This window comes from Sinohyriopsis cumingii, chromosome 10, assembly GCF_028554795.1.
Source record: "Sinohyriopsis cumingii isolate HCF-2022 chromosome 10, ASM2855479v2, whole genome shotgun sequence".
Classification (NCBI taxonomy): domain Eukaryota; kingdom Metazoa; phylum Mollusca; class Bivalvia; order Unionida; family Unionidae; genus Sinohyriopsis; species Sinohyriopsis cumingii.
The window spans coordinates 58,631,361-58,647,464 of NC_142970.1; the positions used below are offsets into that span (position 1 = coordinate 58,631,361).

Sequence of the window (16,104 nt, forward strand, 5' to 3'; positions counted from 1 at the left end):
CAGTGTATTGTTTCTTGCTGTTTATAACAGTGTGTTGTTTCTTGCTGTTTATAACAGTGTATTGTTTCTTGCTGTTGATAACAGTGTTGTTTCTTGCTGTTTATAACAGTATTGTTTCTTCCTGTTTATAAGTGTATTGCTTCTTGCTGTTTACCAAAGTATATTGTTTCTTGAAATTTATCAGTATATTGTTTCTTGCTGTTTATCACAGTGTATTGTTTCTTGCTGTTTATCACAATGTATTGTTTCTTGCTGTTTATCAGCGTATTGTTGCTTGCTGTTTATCACAATGTATTGTTTCTTTTTGTTTATCACAGGTTATTGTTTCTTGCCATTTATCAGTGTATTGTTTCTTGCTATTTATCAGTGTATTGTTTCTTGCTGTTTATCACAGTTTATTGTTTCTTGCCATTTATCAGTGTATTGTTTCTTCTTTTTATCACAGTTTATTATTTCATGCCATTTATCAGTGTATTGTTTCTTGCCATTTATCAGTGTATTGTTTCTTGCTGTTTATCACAATGTATTGTTTCTTGCTGTTTATCAGTGTATTGTTTCTTTCTGTTTATCAAGGTTTATTGTTTCTTGCCATTTATCAGTGTATTGTTTCTTGCAGTTTATCACAATGTATTGTTTCTTGCTGTTTATCACAGTGTATTGTTTCTTGCTGCTTATCAGTGTATTGTTTCTGGCTGTTTATCACAGTTTATTGCCATTTATCAGTGTATTGTTTCTTGCCATTTATCAGTGTATTGTTTCTTGCTGTTTATCACAGTGTATTGTTTCTTGCTGTTTATCAGTTTATTGTTCATTGCCATTTATCAGTGTATTGTTTCTTGCTGTTTATCACATTGTATTGTTTCTTAACGTTTATCACAGTTTATTGTTTCTTGCCATTTATCAGTGTATTGTTTCTTGCTGTTTAACACATTGCATTGTTTCTTAATGTTTATCACAGTTTATTGTTCATTGCCATTTATCAGTGCATTGTTTCTTGCTGTTTATCACAGTGTATTTTGTTGAGCACTGTTCAACAGACTGCTGATAACTCTCAAGCCAAGCTCATTTTAGTTATGTATGCTTTGCTTGTCAGATTATTTGATTACTTGACTCAATTCAGTCTTGAGTACTCAAAATTGTAACCTTCAATGGCAGTATTTTCCAGGTCTGAGAACATGCCCACGATCCCACGAATCGTTCTTCAACTTTGGCAAGTTTAAGATGTACCCAACTCAAACCTTAAATGCTCAAATCCAATATTTAGATTCAAGTTTAAGATGTACAAAGTCAAACCTGAATACTCAAATCCAAAATTTAGACTCAAGTTTAAGATGCACCCAACTCAACCCTGAATGCTCAAATCCAATATTTTGGCTCAAGTTTAAGATGTACTCAACTCAACCCTGAATGCTCAAGTATGCATTGGAGCACTTATTGTCATTAGTCTGGTTAATTGATGATCTGATACTATGGCCAATTGTACTTTATATATACACAAATTCAAAAATGTTATTTTTGTTGTTAATTTTGTTTCAGATGATTTCAAAAAAGTTACAAATGTCCAACTATTGAAGAGAAAAAAATGGTACTCTTGCAGGCAAAAACAATTCAAGATTTACCACTGTCCTGACAATTCAAAGTCTATCACTGTCCTGACAATTCAGGTCTATCAATGTCCTGACAATTCAAGGTATATCACTGTCTTGACAATTCAAGTCTATCAATGTCCTGACAATTCTGGTCTATCAATGTCCTGACAATTCAGGTCTATCAATGTCCTGACAATTCAAGGTTTATCAATGTCCTGACAATTCAAGGTATATCACTGTCTTGACAATTCAGGTCTATCAATGTCCTGACAATTCAGGTCTATCAATGTCCTGACAATTCAAGGTCTATCAATATCCTGACAATTCAAGGTCCATCCATGTCCTTACATTTAAGGTCTATCACAGTCCTGACAACTATTTTGAAATATTTGAAGGTACAGTGTGTATTATAATAATGTTAGGTCCAACTCTCTGACAATCAGTTTGGTTTGAGGTAACAACACTGAACAGTCCTGTACCTACATGATTTTAAAGAAACTGTCAACTATTATTTAGAACACTGTAACCCTGTATTTGCATGTTTTTATTATTCAGAATGCTGTAGTCCTGTGCTTCCTGTGCTTGCATTTTTTTATTATTTTGAACACCAAAACACATATTTGCATGTTTGAATTATCTTGAACATTGGAGTCTTGCACTTGCGTGTTTGTTTTATTTATCATACTAAAGCACTGTGTTTGCATGTTTGTATTATTTATAACATTGTTGCCTTTTGTTTGTATGATTTTATTATTTAGAAAACTGTTGCCCTGTGCTTGCATGTTTCCAGATGCTACTGAGTCATCTGATGAGCCAATCATTTTACACTGTTTCAAAAGTTACTCAACAATCAAATGCCTGTGTACATATGTTATTCCCTAGTAAACTGACATGACACAAACAGTTGTACTGTGTGTGGTGTGTGAGTGCAGTATTGAATTCTTTCCATGTAACTGATGGATTGAGACAGGGTGGTGTTCTATAACCTTTGTTATTTATTAAAAATGTACAACCTATAACCATTAGTTTTGGTCAAAGTCCTTATCAATTTTAGCTTTGCCAGTGATATGCTTTTGGAAAGTCCTTATATTGGATGATGAAGATATAATGAGACAATACAGATTTTTGTGTACTAAAACAAACATACATTTAAAATATTTTAGATATTCTTCTTTGAATCTAAACATTAGATTATTTAAATCTTATTGCAGCACAATGTATTATCTACCTTGAAGAACAATATGTATGAAAAGAAAATTTAATTTAGTTATTGGTTATAACAATGTTCTAAATTTTCTGTCAAGGTTTCCAAGGAACAGTGCCTCTAACATGTTTTGTAAATTATAATGTATTTGGTACTGAAAGAGAAAGTAAGTGTTTTCAATGATGAGATGAATATCTAATAGTAAGATTTGTAAATTGAAATGTCAGTCAAGCTATGATATTTGCTTTTATTATACAATCTACAGATGGAAAGAATTGATCTAGAAATGTCTTGCATAATTTTGTACTTAACAATGACAGATATAATGAATAGTTGTATATGTGTCTGTTTACCAGAACATAATACACATATGACTTTTATTTATGCTTAAATATACATTTTAATCAAAATCCATGGTCCATGGAGTATGAAATACACATCTTACTGTAGATCCATATTCCATGGAGTATGAAATACATACACATCTTAATGTAGATCCATGGTCCATGGAGAATGAAATATATATATGCATCTTAGTGTAGATCCATGGTCCATGGACTATGAAATACACATATTAATGTAGATTCATGGTCCATGGAGTATGAAATACACATCTTAATGCAGATCCATAGTCCATGGACTATGAAATACATATGCATCTTAATGTAGATCCATGGTCCATTTAGTATGCAATATATATGTATCTTAATGTATATCCAATGTCCATGGAGTATGGAATACATACACATCTTAATGTAGATCCATGGTCCATGAAGTATGAAATATATACACATCTTACTGTAGATCCATATTCCATGAAGTATGAAATATATACACATCTTAATGTAGATCCAGTGTCCATGGAATATTAAATACATGCACATTTTAATGTCGATCCATGGTCCATGGAGTATGAAATATATACACATCGTAATGTAGATCCATGGTCCATGGAATATGAAATACATATGCATCATAATGTAGATCCAGGGTCCATGGAATATTAAATATATACACATCTTAATGTAGATCCATGGTCCATGGAATATGAAATACATGTACATTTTAATGTCGCTCCATGGTTCATGGAGTACGAAAAACATGAACATTTTAATGTTGATGCATGGTCAATAGAGTATGAAATACATGTACATCTTATTGTAGATCCATGGTCCATGGAATATGAAATACATGTACATTTTAATGTAGATGCATGGCCCATGAAGTACAAAATACATGTGCATTTTAATGCTGACGCATAGTCGATAAAGTATGAAATAAATGAATATTTTAATGTAGATCCATGGTTTTTGGAGTATGAAATACATGTACATTTTAATGTAGATACATAGTCCATGGAGCATGAAATAAGCAATTCTTATATTATTTTCTTATCTCTTCATTATACAATTTATTATTATTATTATTATTACTGACTGCTCTGGTAGCCTAAGTGGTTTGAGCATCTGCCTCAGATACAGGAGCTTGCAGGTTCAAACCCTGGCCAAGTCATAACAAAGACTTATAAAAATGGTACTAACAACTGTGTTGCTTGATGCTCAGCATTAAGAGGTTAGCCAGTTTAAAACTAGTATTTACTGCATGTAATCATGTTGTAATATTCGGGTAGACTTGGATTTTATTCTTTTTGCTCTTAAACCACACACACTCACACACACACACACACACAATTTATTATTATTATTATGAGTGATTTATGAGTAAATATATTTCACCATACTTACCGGTCCAGTACAGCTGCCAGCACACTGTGCATCGCATTTTTCACACATGTCTCCATCCTCGTATAGCAGAGGCATATCCGAGCATGAGCGGACACACTGGTCATTTTCTGACACTCGCTTGTATGCACATTTAAGACAGTTTAATGGTCCTGGCCCCCAGCAGCCATGCTGTGAACATTCAGGATCACAAACCTTACCTTCTGCCCCTGCAGGATAGAATTATTTCAATCAATATTACAATATATTAGAGTGATCCAATCAAAAATCACTCTTCAGTTATTACTACAACAGTGATCCAATTATAAATCACTCTTTTTTATTACTACAACAGTGATCCAATTATAAATCACTCTTCATTTATTACTACAACAGTGATCCAATTATAAATCACTCTTTATTTATTACTACAACAGTGATCCAATTATAAATCACTCTTTATTTATTACTACAACAGTGATCCAATCAAAGGCACTCTATTTTTATTACTACAATAGTGATCCAATTATAAATCACTTCATTTATTACTACAAGAATGATCCAATTATAAATCACCTCATTTATTACTACAACAATGATCCAATCAAAAATCACTCTTCATTTATTACTACAAGAGTGATAAAATCAAAAGTCACTCTTCATTTATTACTACAACAGTGATCCAATTATAAATCACTCTTTTTTTTTTTTTTTACTACAACAGTGATCCAATTATAAATCACTCTTCATTTATTAATACAACAGTGATCCAATCAAAAATCACTCTTCATTTATTAATACAACAGTGATACAATCAAAAATCACTCTTCATTTATTACCACAACAGTGATCCAATTATAAATCACTCTTCATTTATTAATAAGACAGTGATCCAATCAAACACACTCTATTTTTATTACTACAACAGTGATCCAATTATAAATCACTCTTCATTTATTACAACTGTGATCCAATTATAAATCACTCTTTTTTATTACTACAACAGTGATCCAATCAAAAGTCATTCTTCATTTATTACTACAAGAGTGATCCAATTATAAATCACTCTTCATTTATTACTACAAGTGTGATCCAATTATAAATCACTCTTTATTTATTACTACAACAGTGATCCAATCAAAAGTCACTCTTCATTTATTACTACAACAGTGACCCAATTATAAATCACTCTTTATTTATTACTACAACAGTGATCCAATCAAAAGTCACTCTTCATTTATTACTACAAGAATGATCCAATTATAAATCACTCTTTTTTATTAATACAACAGTGATCCAATTATAAATCACTCTTTTTTATTACTACAACAGTGATCCAATTACAAATCACTCTTTATTTATTACTACAACAGTGATCCAATCAAACGTCACTCTTCATTTATTGCTACAAGAGAGATCCAATCAAAAGTCACTCTTCATTTATTACTACAATAGTGGTCCAATCAAAAGTCACTCTTCATTTATTACTACAAGAGTGATCCAATTATAAATCACTCTTTTTTATTACTACAACAGTAATCCTATTATGTCATGCTCTTCATTTATTACTATAACATTAATCCTATTTCATAATGCAATTCATTTATTACATTAACAATAATCCTATCACATAATGCAATTCATTTATTACTATAACAATAATCCTATCACACAATGCTAGTCATGTATTACTATAACAATAATCCTATCACACAATGCTAGTCATGTATTACTATAACAATAATCCTATCACACAATGCTATTCATGTATTACTATAATAATAATAATTCTATTACACAATGCTATTCATCTATTACTATAACATTAATCCTATCACACACTACTATTCATTTATTACTATAACATTAATCCTATCACACAATACTATTCATGTATTACTGTAACAATAATCCTATCACATAATGATATTCATTTATTACTATAACATTAATCCTATCACACAATACTATTCATGTATTACTGCAACAATAATCCTATCACATAATTATATTCATTTATTACTATAACATTAATCCTATCACACAATACTATTCATGTGTTAATGTAACATTTATCCTATCACACAATACTATTCATGTGTTACTATAACATTAATCCTATCACATAATGCTATTCATGTGTTACTATAACATTAATCCTATCACATAATGCTCTTTATTCATCAACAGTCAATGTAATACAAACATGTAATTTATATATATTGTGCCAGCTTTTATATCTATTGTGCCAGTTTTTATATATATTCTGCCAGGTTTTATATATTTGTAAAACGTAAAAGTCAATGTGACAAAATGCTACAATAACATCTATTTACATAGATTAATCACATTTTATCACATTTTTTAATTTTCATGAGATAATAATAAATTAGATAAAATATTTTTAAAAACACCAGTTCCGATCATATTTTCAATTCCAACTTGCATGTCCACTATAAAGTGAAATTTGTAAAGAAACATGCTTTAACCATGTCCAGGAGTGAAAGAGAAAGAGAGTAGTGCATGTTGAATTAAATCAATAAATACTGACCAGAATGTGAATATGTATGTATGTATGTATGTATGTATGTATGTATGTATGTATGTATGCATGCAAGACAACACTATATAATGTAACCATATGTAAATGAACAGATCAACTTCCACAAAGACTCAGGGACACCAAGACAACACTACACAAAGTAATTGTATGTGTATGTACAGATCAACTTCCAGCGAATCTTGGGATACCTAGACAACACTATACAACGTAACTGTATGTAAATGTCCAGATCAACTTCTACAGAGACCCGTACATGAAGTCAGCGCTACACTTCTATATAAATGCAGAAGTTGTACAATATATTCCTCCTATACCCCACCATGTACTCCCACTATATCCCACTATGTACTCCCAAAATATCCCACTAAGTACCCTCATTATAACTCACTATGTATTCCAACTATATACTCTCACTATATCACACTATGTAGCCCCACTATATCCCAGTATATACTATCACTATATCCCATTATCTATTCCTAATATGTACTATCCCTATATCCCATTATATGTTCCTAATATGTACTCTCACTATATCCCCAAACCCATTCCTAATATGTCCTATCACTATATCCCAATTATATATTCCTAATATGTACTATCACTATATCCCAAAACCTATTCCTACTATGTACTCTCACTATATACTCCCACTATGTATTACCACTATATCAGTCTACTTTCACTATATTTCATTAAGTATTCCAGCTATATCCCACTATGTGATCTCACTATATTCCTCACCATTCTCTCACTATATCCTATTTTGTACTCTATGTATAATCTCACTTTATCCCACTATGTACTCTCACTATATCCCACTATGTATTCTCACAATATCCCACTATGTACTCTCAGTACAAATCCTACTATATACTCATACTATAGCCCACTATATCCCAGTTTGTACTCAATATGTACTCTCACTATATCCCACTATGTATTCTTACTATATCCCTTGATGTATTCCAGCTATATTCCACTATGTGCTCTCACTATATTCCACTATGTACTCTCACTATATCCCACTATGTACTCCAACTATATCTGACTATGTATTCCCATATACTCCCACTATATAACACAAACCTTACACAGAACCTTAAAAATTTATATTAACAACAAGGTCATTACAACCAGAAAAGTCATACATATCTCAGCTTGTGCTTACAAAATAAGACAAAATGCACCTACAAACACTGGCCTGAAGGCTAGACACAATTTAAACTTACAACAAACACTGGCTTGAGGGCTAGACACAATTTATACTTACTACAAACACTGGATTGAAGGCTAGACACAATTTATACTTACTACAAGTACTGGCATTCTTATTATTAGCTTTATACAGCACTTGTTTTGGTGTTGAGAAAATGCCGGTAAAGTTTATGTTCTCAAGATAGCAGAGGTTTGGAGCCGAGGCAATGATAACATCTCCATTCTTAATGTGTTGTAGGGACTTGAGACCCAGCTCTGTGATATTCATACTTGCCAGGCTGACTGAAAATCGTCCACTACTGAAAAAAATAACATGTTTAAGTCCATGCAGTTAAATCTGCTGCACTGACCACCTGTAAATAAAGACCACCCGCATATACAGGTCAAATTTCACTGGCTCAATTTATTCATAAATCATCACATGTTTAATATAGGGATTTCCTGCTAGCCATGGATGATTGTTTAGCTGTTTCCAAAGTAGTCATGATACCAAGATTTTACCATACAGTGTGCCTTATCCATTGTAAACAGATTGACCATAAAGTCATACTTGTCCTATGTATACAGATTGACTATATAGTCAGACTTGTCCTATGTAAACAGATTGACCATACATTCAGACTTGTCCTATGTAAACAGATTGACCATACAGTCATACTTGTCTTATGCATACAGACTGACTATACAGTCATACTTGTCCTATGTATACAGATTGACTATACATTCAGACTTGTCCTATGTATACAGATTGACTGTACATACTTAACCTATGTATATGGATTGACCATGCAGTAAGACTTGTCCTATGTATACAGATTGACTATACAGTCAGACTTGTCCTATGTATACAGATTGACTATACAGTCAGACTTGTCCTATGTATACAGATTGACCATACAGTCATACTTGTCCTATGTATACAGATTGACCGATTAAAACAGACTGACTATACAGTCATACTTGTCCTATGTATACAGACCGACTATAGTCTGACTTGTCCAATGTATACTGAATGACCAATCCCACTTGTCCTATGTACACAGAATGAACATTCAGCCAGACTTGTGCTATGTATACAGCTTGACTATACAGTCAGATGTGTCCTATCTATGCAGATTGACTATAGTCAGACTTGTTGTTGTTGTTGTTATAGGGTTTAACGCCATTTTTCAGCACAGGATAGGCTATACATGGCGGCCAGTATTAATGGTGGAGGAAGAACACAGGAAAACCCCGGAAAGAACCACCAACCCACGAGAAGCTACCGGCAAACTTTCTCACATATCCACATTTGCCGAGCCCGAGACTCGAACCCACGCAGACAGTGGTGAGATGGCAGTGATCCGTGACGGACAGCGCTTTAAACCACTCGGCCACTCGGGGCCCCATAGTCAGACTTGTCATATGTATACAGATTGCCTATAGTCATACTTGTCCTATGTATACAGACTGACTACTGTCATACTTGTCCTATGTATACAGATAGTCAGACTTGTCCTATTTATACAAAATTGTCTTTGATAGCTAGAAATAATGGCCTCTTAAAACAGGTGGATGCCTAAAGAAAGTTTTATTTATACAATGAGATTATGTCTGAACTGGAAAGTGGCTGCTGAAGACAGGTGATTGCTTAATAGAGCTAACTATTAAGGTAGGTCTGCAAGTGATTACTAACATACAATATCAAATCATTAGACATTATTTATGAAATACAAACTTTTACCCAGCTGTGTTCCAATATAAATGACAATCACAAAGTACAAAGGACTGTGTGTTCCAAATAAATAACAATCACACAGTACAAATGATTCTGTTTATAAAATCATTCAACATTATTTATGAAATACAAACTTTTACCCGGCTGTGTTCCTAGGTAAATGACAATCACATTGTACAAAAGCTTCTGTTTTCCAAAGTAAATGACAATCATACAGTACAAATGATTCTGTTTACCAAGGTAAACGACAATCACATTGTACAAAAGATTCTGTGTAATCTATTCAATTTTCCAGTTATTTCCTGTATTTAGTTCTCAAACTCATTCAAAGTGCAATGTATGATCCTGTTAATCCATCTTTAAAAAATATCATATATTGTTTTCTTGCCATCCCAAGGCATTTTCACGACACTAACCAGAACATGTGTTCTGAACTTAAACTGTTGTTTGGTCGCCTTAGTGACCTTCTTTATGATGAAAAGAAAAAAATATTGAGAATTCAGCTTAAACATGATCACAAAAATCTTCCATTATCAGGTCAATAATGAATTAGATAAGCAATATTTTTTCTGGCAATGGAATGAAACATACCTTAAGTCTCTCCCCTGGATAATCTCCAGACTTGAGAGGAAGGAAAGGTCCCTCAGATTTGAAGGAATTTGTTGAACAGCCAGGTAGCCAGTTATCTCCTTTACATTCTTAAAAACTTGTAGGTCGCTGATATTTAGTGTAGAAATATTTCTGAATGGATCCCTGAAATTAAATGACTCTTTATGAGGATCTATATATATATATATATATATATATATATATATATATATATATATATATATATATATATATATATATATATATATATATATATATATATAACATGGTTTAATGTTTAGCTAGATCTTGCAAGTCAACACTTAAGTTATAACATTAGCAATTAATTATTTAAAAACCCTTGGATGGCTTCTGTTTCAGTTAAGAATTAAAATTCAAAAGTACTAACTAGTTTACAAGTTTATACATAGGCAAGTTCTTGATTAATTTACAATTAATTTTCAAATTTGTGGGAAATGTACATGATCTGCATTGTACAAAAACTTGTATTTATCTAAAATAAATCCTTAATTTTTAAATTTATCTAGATCAAATTCTGATTTTTAAAATTTAACTCAACCAAACCTGGTGATCGCAGAAAGGAAATTCTGCAGAGTGTACTCAGAGAAGCAAGCTGATGGTAGTGATCAATATACACACTGCCAGCTAGTGTGTTTTTGATTTAACTTTTGTAAACCAATGCTGTTATTTATTTGTGATCAGAGCAGTCTGTGATTTTCCATTTCTTCCAGCAGAGTCTCAAACTCAGTCACACTGATTATTGTACCCTCAATTATTATTGTGTACAAATTACTGATTGCACTGAGACTGCTATGTACAGCTGCAAGCAATTCATAGTAGGTACATATTCATGAATACAGACACATCAAAATTTACTAGCTCCACCAGAGACACCAGTTAGCTATGACAATAATACTCTTGGTGATTTCATTTTTCAGCTCTTTGATTATTTTTTCACAATGGTAAGACTGAGGGTCTGTCATAGTTCTATTAATAACACAATCACATATTTTAATTGCATAACAGGCATTATTATATGCTCATTTGTTTCTCCGTTAAATTTAAAATTGTCAGAATTGTGCAGTATTTTACAATATTGCAGTCACACGCACTTCATACTGCTCTCATGTACACGACACTTGTGCCCAAATCTGTAAACAAATCATGTAATTTAAGAAATGAATTATATATCTGCAGTGCAAAGAAACTTCTCTGTATGCTTTAGCTTCATAAAACTAATTAAAGAAAGAAAATAAATAAAAAGATAAAAAAATAAAAGTATTGGTCTGTGAGGACAACACTCACTTGACCACATAACTGAGTTTCAAATAACAAATGATATAACAATATCTAGTTTGCTTGTAAAAAAGATAAATTAGAAATGACTACAATGCATATAATTTGGAAGAAAGAAAAGAATAAAAATAAATAATAAAAATTCCTTAAATAAATATTGCTTTGTGCTTAAATAAACTTTAAACAAAATTTACTGTCCAAAATATTGCCTAAGGTTATATAACTAAGTAATAAACTAAACAAAACAAAATTTAAAAGAAAAATAATAAATAAAACTCACAATAACTATTATGTACCTAGTTTGATTGCTGCTAGCTGACGAACACCCACAATCAGTCCACAAAGCCTTATACTTCTGATAAAACTCACAAATCCCCCCAAAAAACACAAAACCCACAGTGCCCACACAACCCCCAGTTCTAACAATACCCATAAAACACACAACCAAAAATGCCCACAAAACCCAGTTCTAACAACAACAAAAATTGGAATATTCAAACAGGCATGAACTAGTACTACATGTGTATATTTAGTCAATTTTCACAATGATTATTTATAGAAGTTATCAGCTCGATATTTTACACACTTCTACATTGTGATTGTATTGCCCTAAGAAAAGAAAAAAAATGTTTTGTATTTTGCAGCACCGTGTTGTGCTGTGACTCGTAGCAATGGTTTGGAAAATGTGTTATGTACTCTTACAATATTACCGAGGTGGACTGCATGACAGGGTAGTCAACATGTGTATGTACCAAAGAAAAAGAGAAAAACCAAACATAAATGCGATGATGTATACAAATGAAAACCAGGGGCTATAAACACACTGAGTATGTATCGTACAGTCTTAAATGGTTAACTAGAAAGTCATTAATCAAATTATCAAGGATGCCAGCCCAGCCACTGGCATGATATTCTTTATTTTGGTAACTTAAAATATGTAGACTATACCAACTATTAATTGACAAGTAAACAAAACAGAGGATCCTAGAAACTATTAATGTCAACTCATTTGAGCAATTCACTGGTAATGCACTGACTTTTTATAAAAAAATCGAGACCGAATTGGGCGGCTTGTATGAATAGTGTTTGTCGTATACAAACATACATATCTCATTCCCTAAATGCAAGTTATTACAATACTTAGTTTTACATCCTGAATTTCCTCAGAATGTACTTTCTCAGTTCTGCACATCCGAATTACATGAGCCATGTCATGGGTTCTCAAGCTATACTGCACATTTCGAAATTGTACTGTAATTTCAACTATATTCTAAGTGCAATTACATCCTCCTTACTACACTCAAAATGAAATAAACATTAAATTCCATAGCATTTTTTTGAGAATTGCAAATGAAAGACTTCATATTTTTCCCATTGCAAACATTCATTGACAGAAAAGAAACCATTCATTGACAGAAAAGAAACACACTTGCAGATGTCAACACACTGCTTCCTTGCTGCTGAAATCAGATGTACTTCATGTAGAATTGACACAGAAAAATTCAGTCACTATCACAAAATTTAGCAGAATCAACAAAAATATCAAAATCTATTCATTCCAGACTAAATGGAAAAGTTGTTGCAATACACATTCATTCACAATATGAATGTAAATTTCAATTTTAAGTAGATAAAAATGCCATTTTCTTTTGAAAGTGATGTCTAGTGCGTTTAAGTTCAAATTTATCTGGGTGGAATTATAAGCGCATTAATGATGTGGTTGTTGTGTAATGATGAATCTGCGCTTGTGTATGTAGTTTGTAATACATCATAAATTCAGTTACTTTGTTTCCTGAAGTGTATTTTTGTTTATATAATTAAGCCTTAGGTAGAATAAGAAAATAAGCATATAATAAAAAGATTACTGCATTTGTATGCAAAAATACTGCACTCCCAAGATCATGCAGTATATCCATCCCAAAAAACTTGTTCATATTTTCCGATACAAATACAGTAACCTATAAGAACTTGTCCCGTCTCATCATCATGCAATGGTGCACTTGTAGGCAATTAGTCTTTTTTAATGGCACAATTGTCATGCAGTTATAAATAACCTCTGGAAAACTTGCGTCTCCGGCAACTGTGCATTCTGGTGGTTTGGCACTGCATCAAACAAAAACACGCTGATTCATTTGTGAAGATTCTCCATGGTTTTTACAAACATGGAATTTTTCATGAGTCTGAATAAGTCCTTCTCAAAGTCATTGGTGGCCTCTGTGCATAGGTCTGTATTTATCTGACTGTGCAGGGCCATTCAAACTTGCTGACGAAATTCAAGTACTCGATGGAGTTTGGTTACACAAATACCCAATCGGAAATACAACTGAAGATTTCACACATGCAGTACATAGTTGTGGGGGGGGCCCGAGTGGCTAATTGGTCTAAAGTGCTCACCGTTACAGAACATTGCCATCTCACCTCTGTCTGTGTGGGTTCCAGCCTCAGGTTTGGCCAATGTGGGTATGTGACAAGCTTGCCAGTAGCTTCTCGTGGGTTGGGGGTTCCTTCCGAGGTTTTCCCGGGTTCTTCCTCCACCATTTATACTGGCCACCATGTATAGCCTATCTTGTGCTGGAAAATGGTGTTAAATCCTACAACAACAACCTAGATGTGTTTTGTCTGAAGACTTGGTACCAGTTTGGTGCATTTGGTGTATATGTGACTGGACTCGTCAACGATTGTTCACCGATAGGACAACTATGTACCAGGCACAATGTTTCTGGAGCCAGTTTGTAATCATTGTGTGCCCTGTGTAAATGCTCAGGATAGTCCAGGCCAACTGCAAAGAAGTAACCATGGAAACTTAATGTTGTGATTGTTTGGGTCAACGGGGGGTGTGTGTGTCATATCTATGTTTGGGTTGTCTGCATGAGCGTATCTGTGACTTGACATAGATTTTCCACCACAAACTGATTATTCGATAAACAGGTGCTGATCTAAGTCAGTGAACAACTGCAGATCAATTTAGTTTTGAGTAAAAATACATCCCAGCCCATACCCAGAAACCTGAAGTAATATGCAGGATTATGAATTTTCTTAAACACTCCAGTAATCAACATATAAAGATCGTGATAGTCAGCAAGGTTTTTGCACTCAAATGTGGACCAAACCATTTGTAATTTTGTTTTGAAATACCTTGATTTGACAATGATGAATAAAATGTAAGATTCATGGCAACTGGGTTTCAGCAAACTTGTTCTCAACTGCAAACTGCATGCATTGTGTACAGCACCTATGTATGTAACAGTGGTATGACAGTGGTCACAAACTTTGGATCCAGGACTTTTATTTTCATTACTGCACAGGCTTTGCTTTTTGTCAGTGGATGGGCTTTGCTCTTCAGTGAAAACTTTTCCACAAATCCAGCAGAGACAACTCAAGATGTTATCACCAGTCATAATTATGCAAACTGCTGCTGAATACATTTTGCCATAACTTTGACTGGTCTGAGAAAACAGAACCCGCATGGTTCAGTGATTTGCACAGTTTGATCAGTATCAGCCGCATTTCTGTCTTTGTTAGCAGAGCATTTGTGTCTGCCATTGAAACATTCAGATATTCAAAATCCATGAGATGACATTTTGGACTTTCTTCTTTCATTGTGTTCAGTAAATTTGACAGCATTTTCACCAGGCTTTGGCATCATTGTACACTGGTTTTTCACTGATACCACCACAGTAAAAGTCAGGACTGGTTAGCAGTTCTGAGTGTTAAATACATTCCTGCAACATCTGCATCAATATTTTTTACATGTGTAAGTACTTGCTGGATCGGTTAAGAAGTCGGCCAAAGTCCTTTATCCATATGTAGTGTGATACCAATTTTGTTTCTTTCATTTCACTCAGCAACAACAAAATCAATCAGAACTGTCTATGTTAGCCATAGGGACATAAAGCAAGCAGATAATGAACATGAATACATTAAAAGTAATACATGGATAAAGCGTTTCAGATTCATTTTATCATTGACCTTGGTGGTACCCAGTCTGTTGTTACAGTGAGAGATGGACCTCGACTTAAGCCAATCTTTCATGGGTCCATCCAGATTATGCATTAGTGTATTTCTCCAGTGTTTTGAGAATCTTTTCAATGCATCTGCCTATTTTTATCATTGATGCACTGATGCTGCTATTTTTGTGGTTCCAGATTAAAAAGGCACCACTGTGAATCCAGCATGATCCAAGTTTG

General features: G+C 33.2%; 1 protein-coding gene across 4 annotated transcripts in view; it reads right to left on the reverse strand.

Annotated features, from left to right (window-relative positions):
- Window positions 1-16,104, reverse strand: part of LOC149790206 (epidermal growth factor receptor-like) — a 320,772-nt gene that overhangs the window by 60,941 nt on the left and 243,727 nt on the right. For 3 of the 4 annotated variants that reach the window (XR_016423815.1, XM_089972209.1, XM_089972213.1), the window contains exons 10-12: window positions 10,604-10,765; window positions 8,392-8,594; window positions 4,539-4,744 (exon numbers count right to left, since the gene is read on the reverse strand). Coding sequence is in view for 3 of the 4 variants with exons in the window: in XM_089972209.1 (XP_089828335.1) it covers window positions 4,539-4,744; window positions 8,392-8,594; window positions 10,604-10,765 (571 nt within the window). In the remaining variant the exon portion in view is untranslated. The remainder of the gene's footprint in view (window positions 1-4,538; window positions 4,745-8,391; window positions 8,595-10,603; window positions 10,766-16,104) is intronic. The other variant, XM_089972210.1, reaches the window with a different exon arrangement.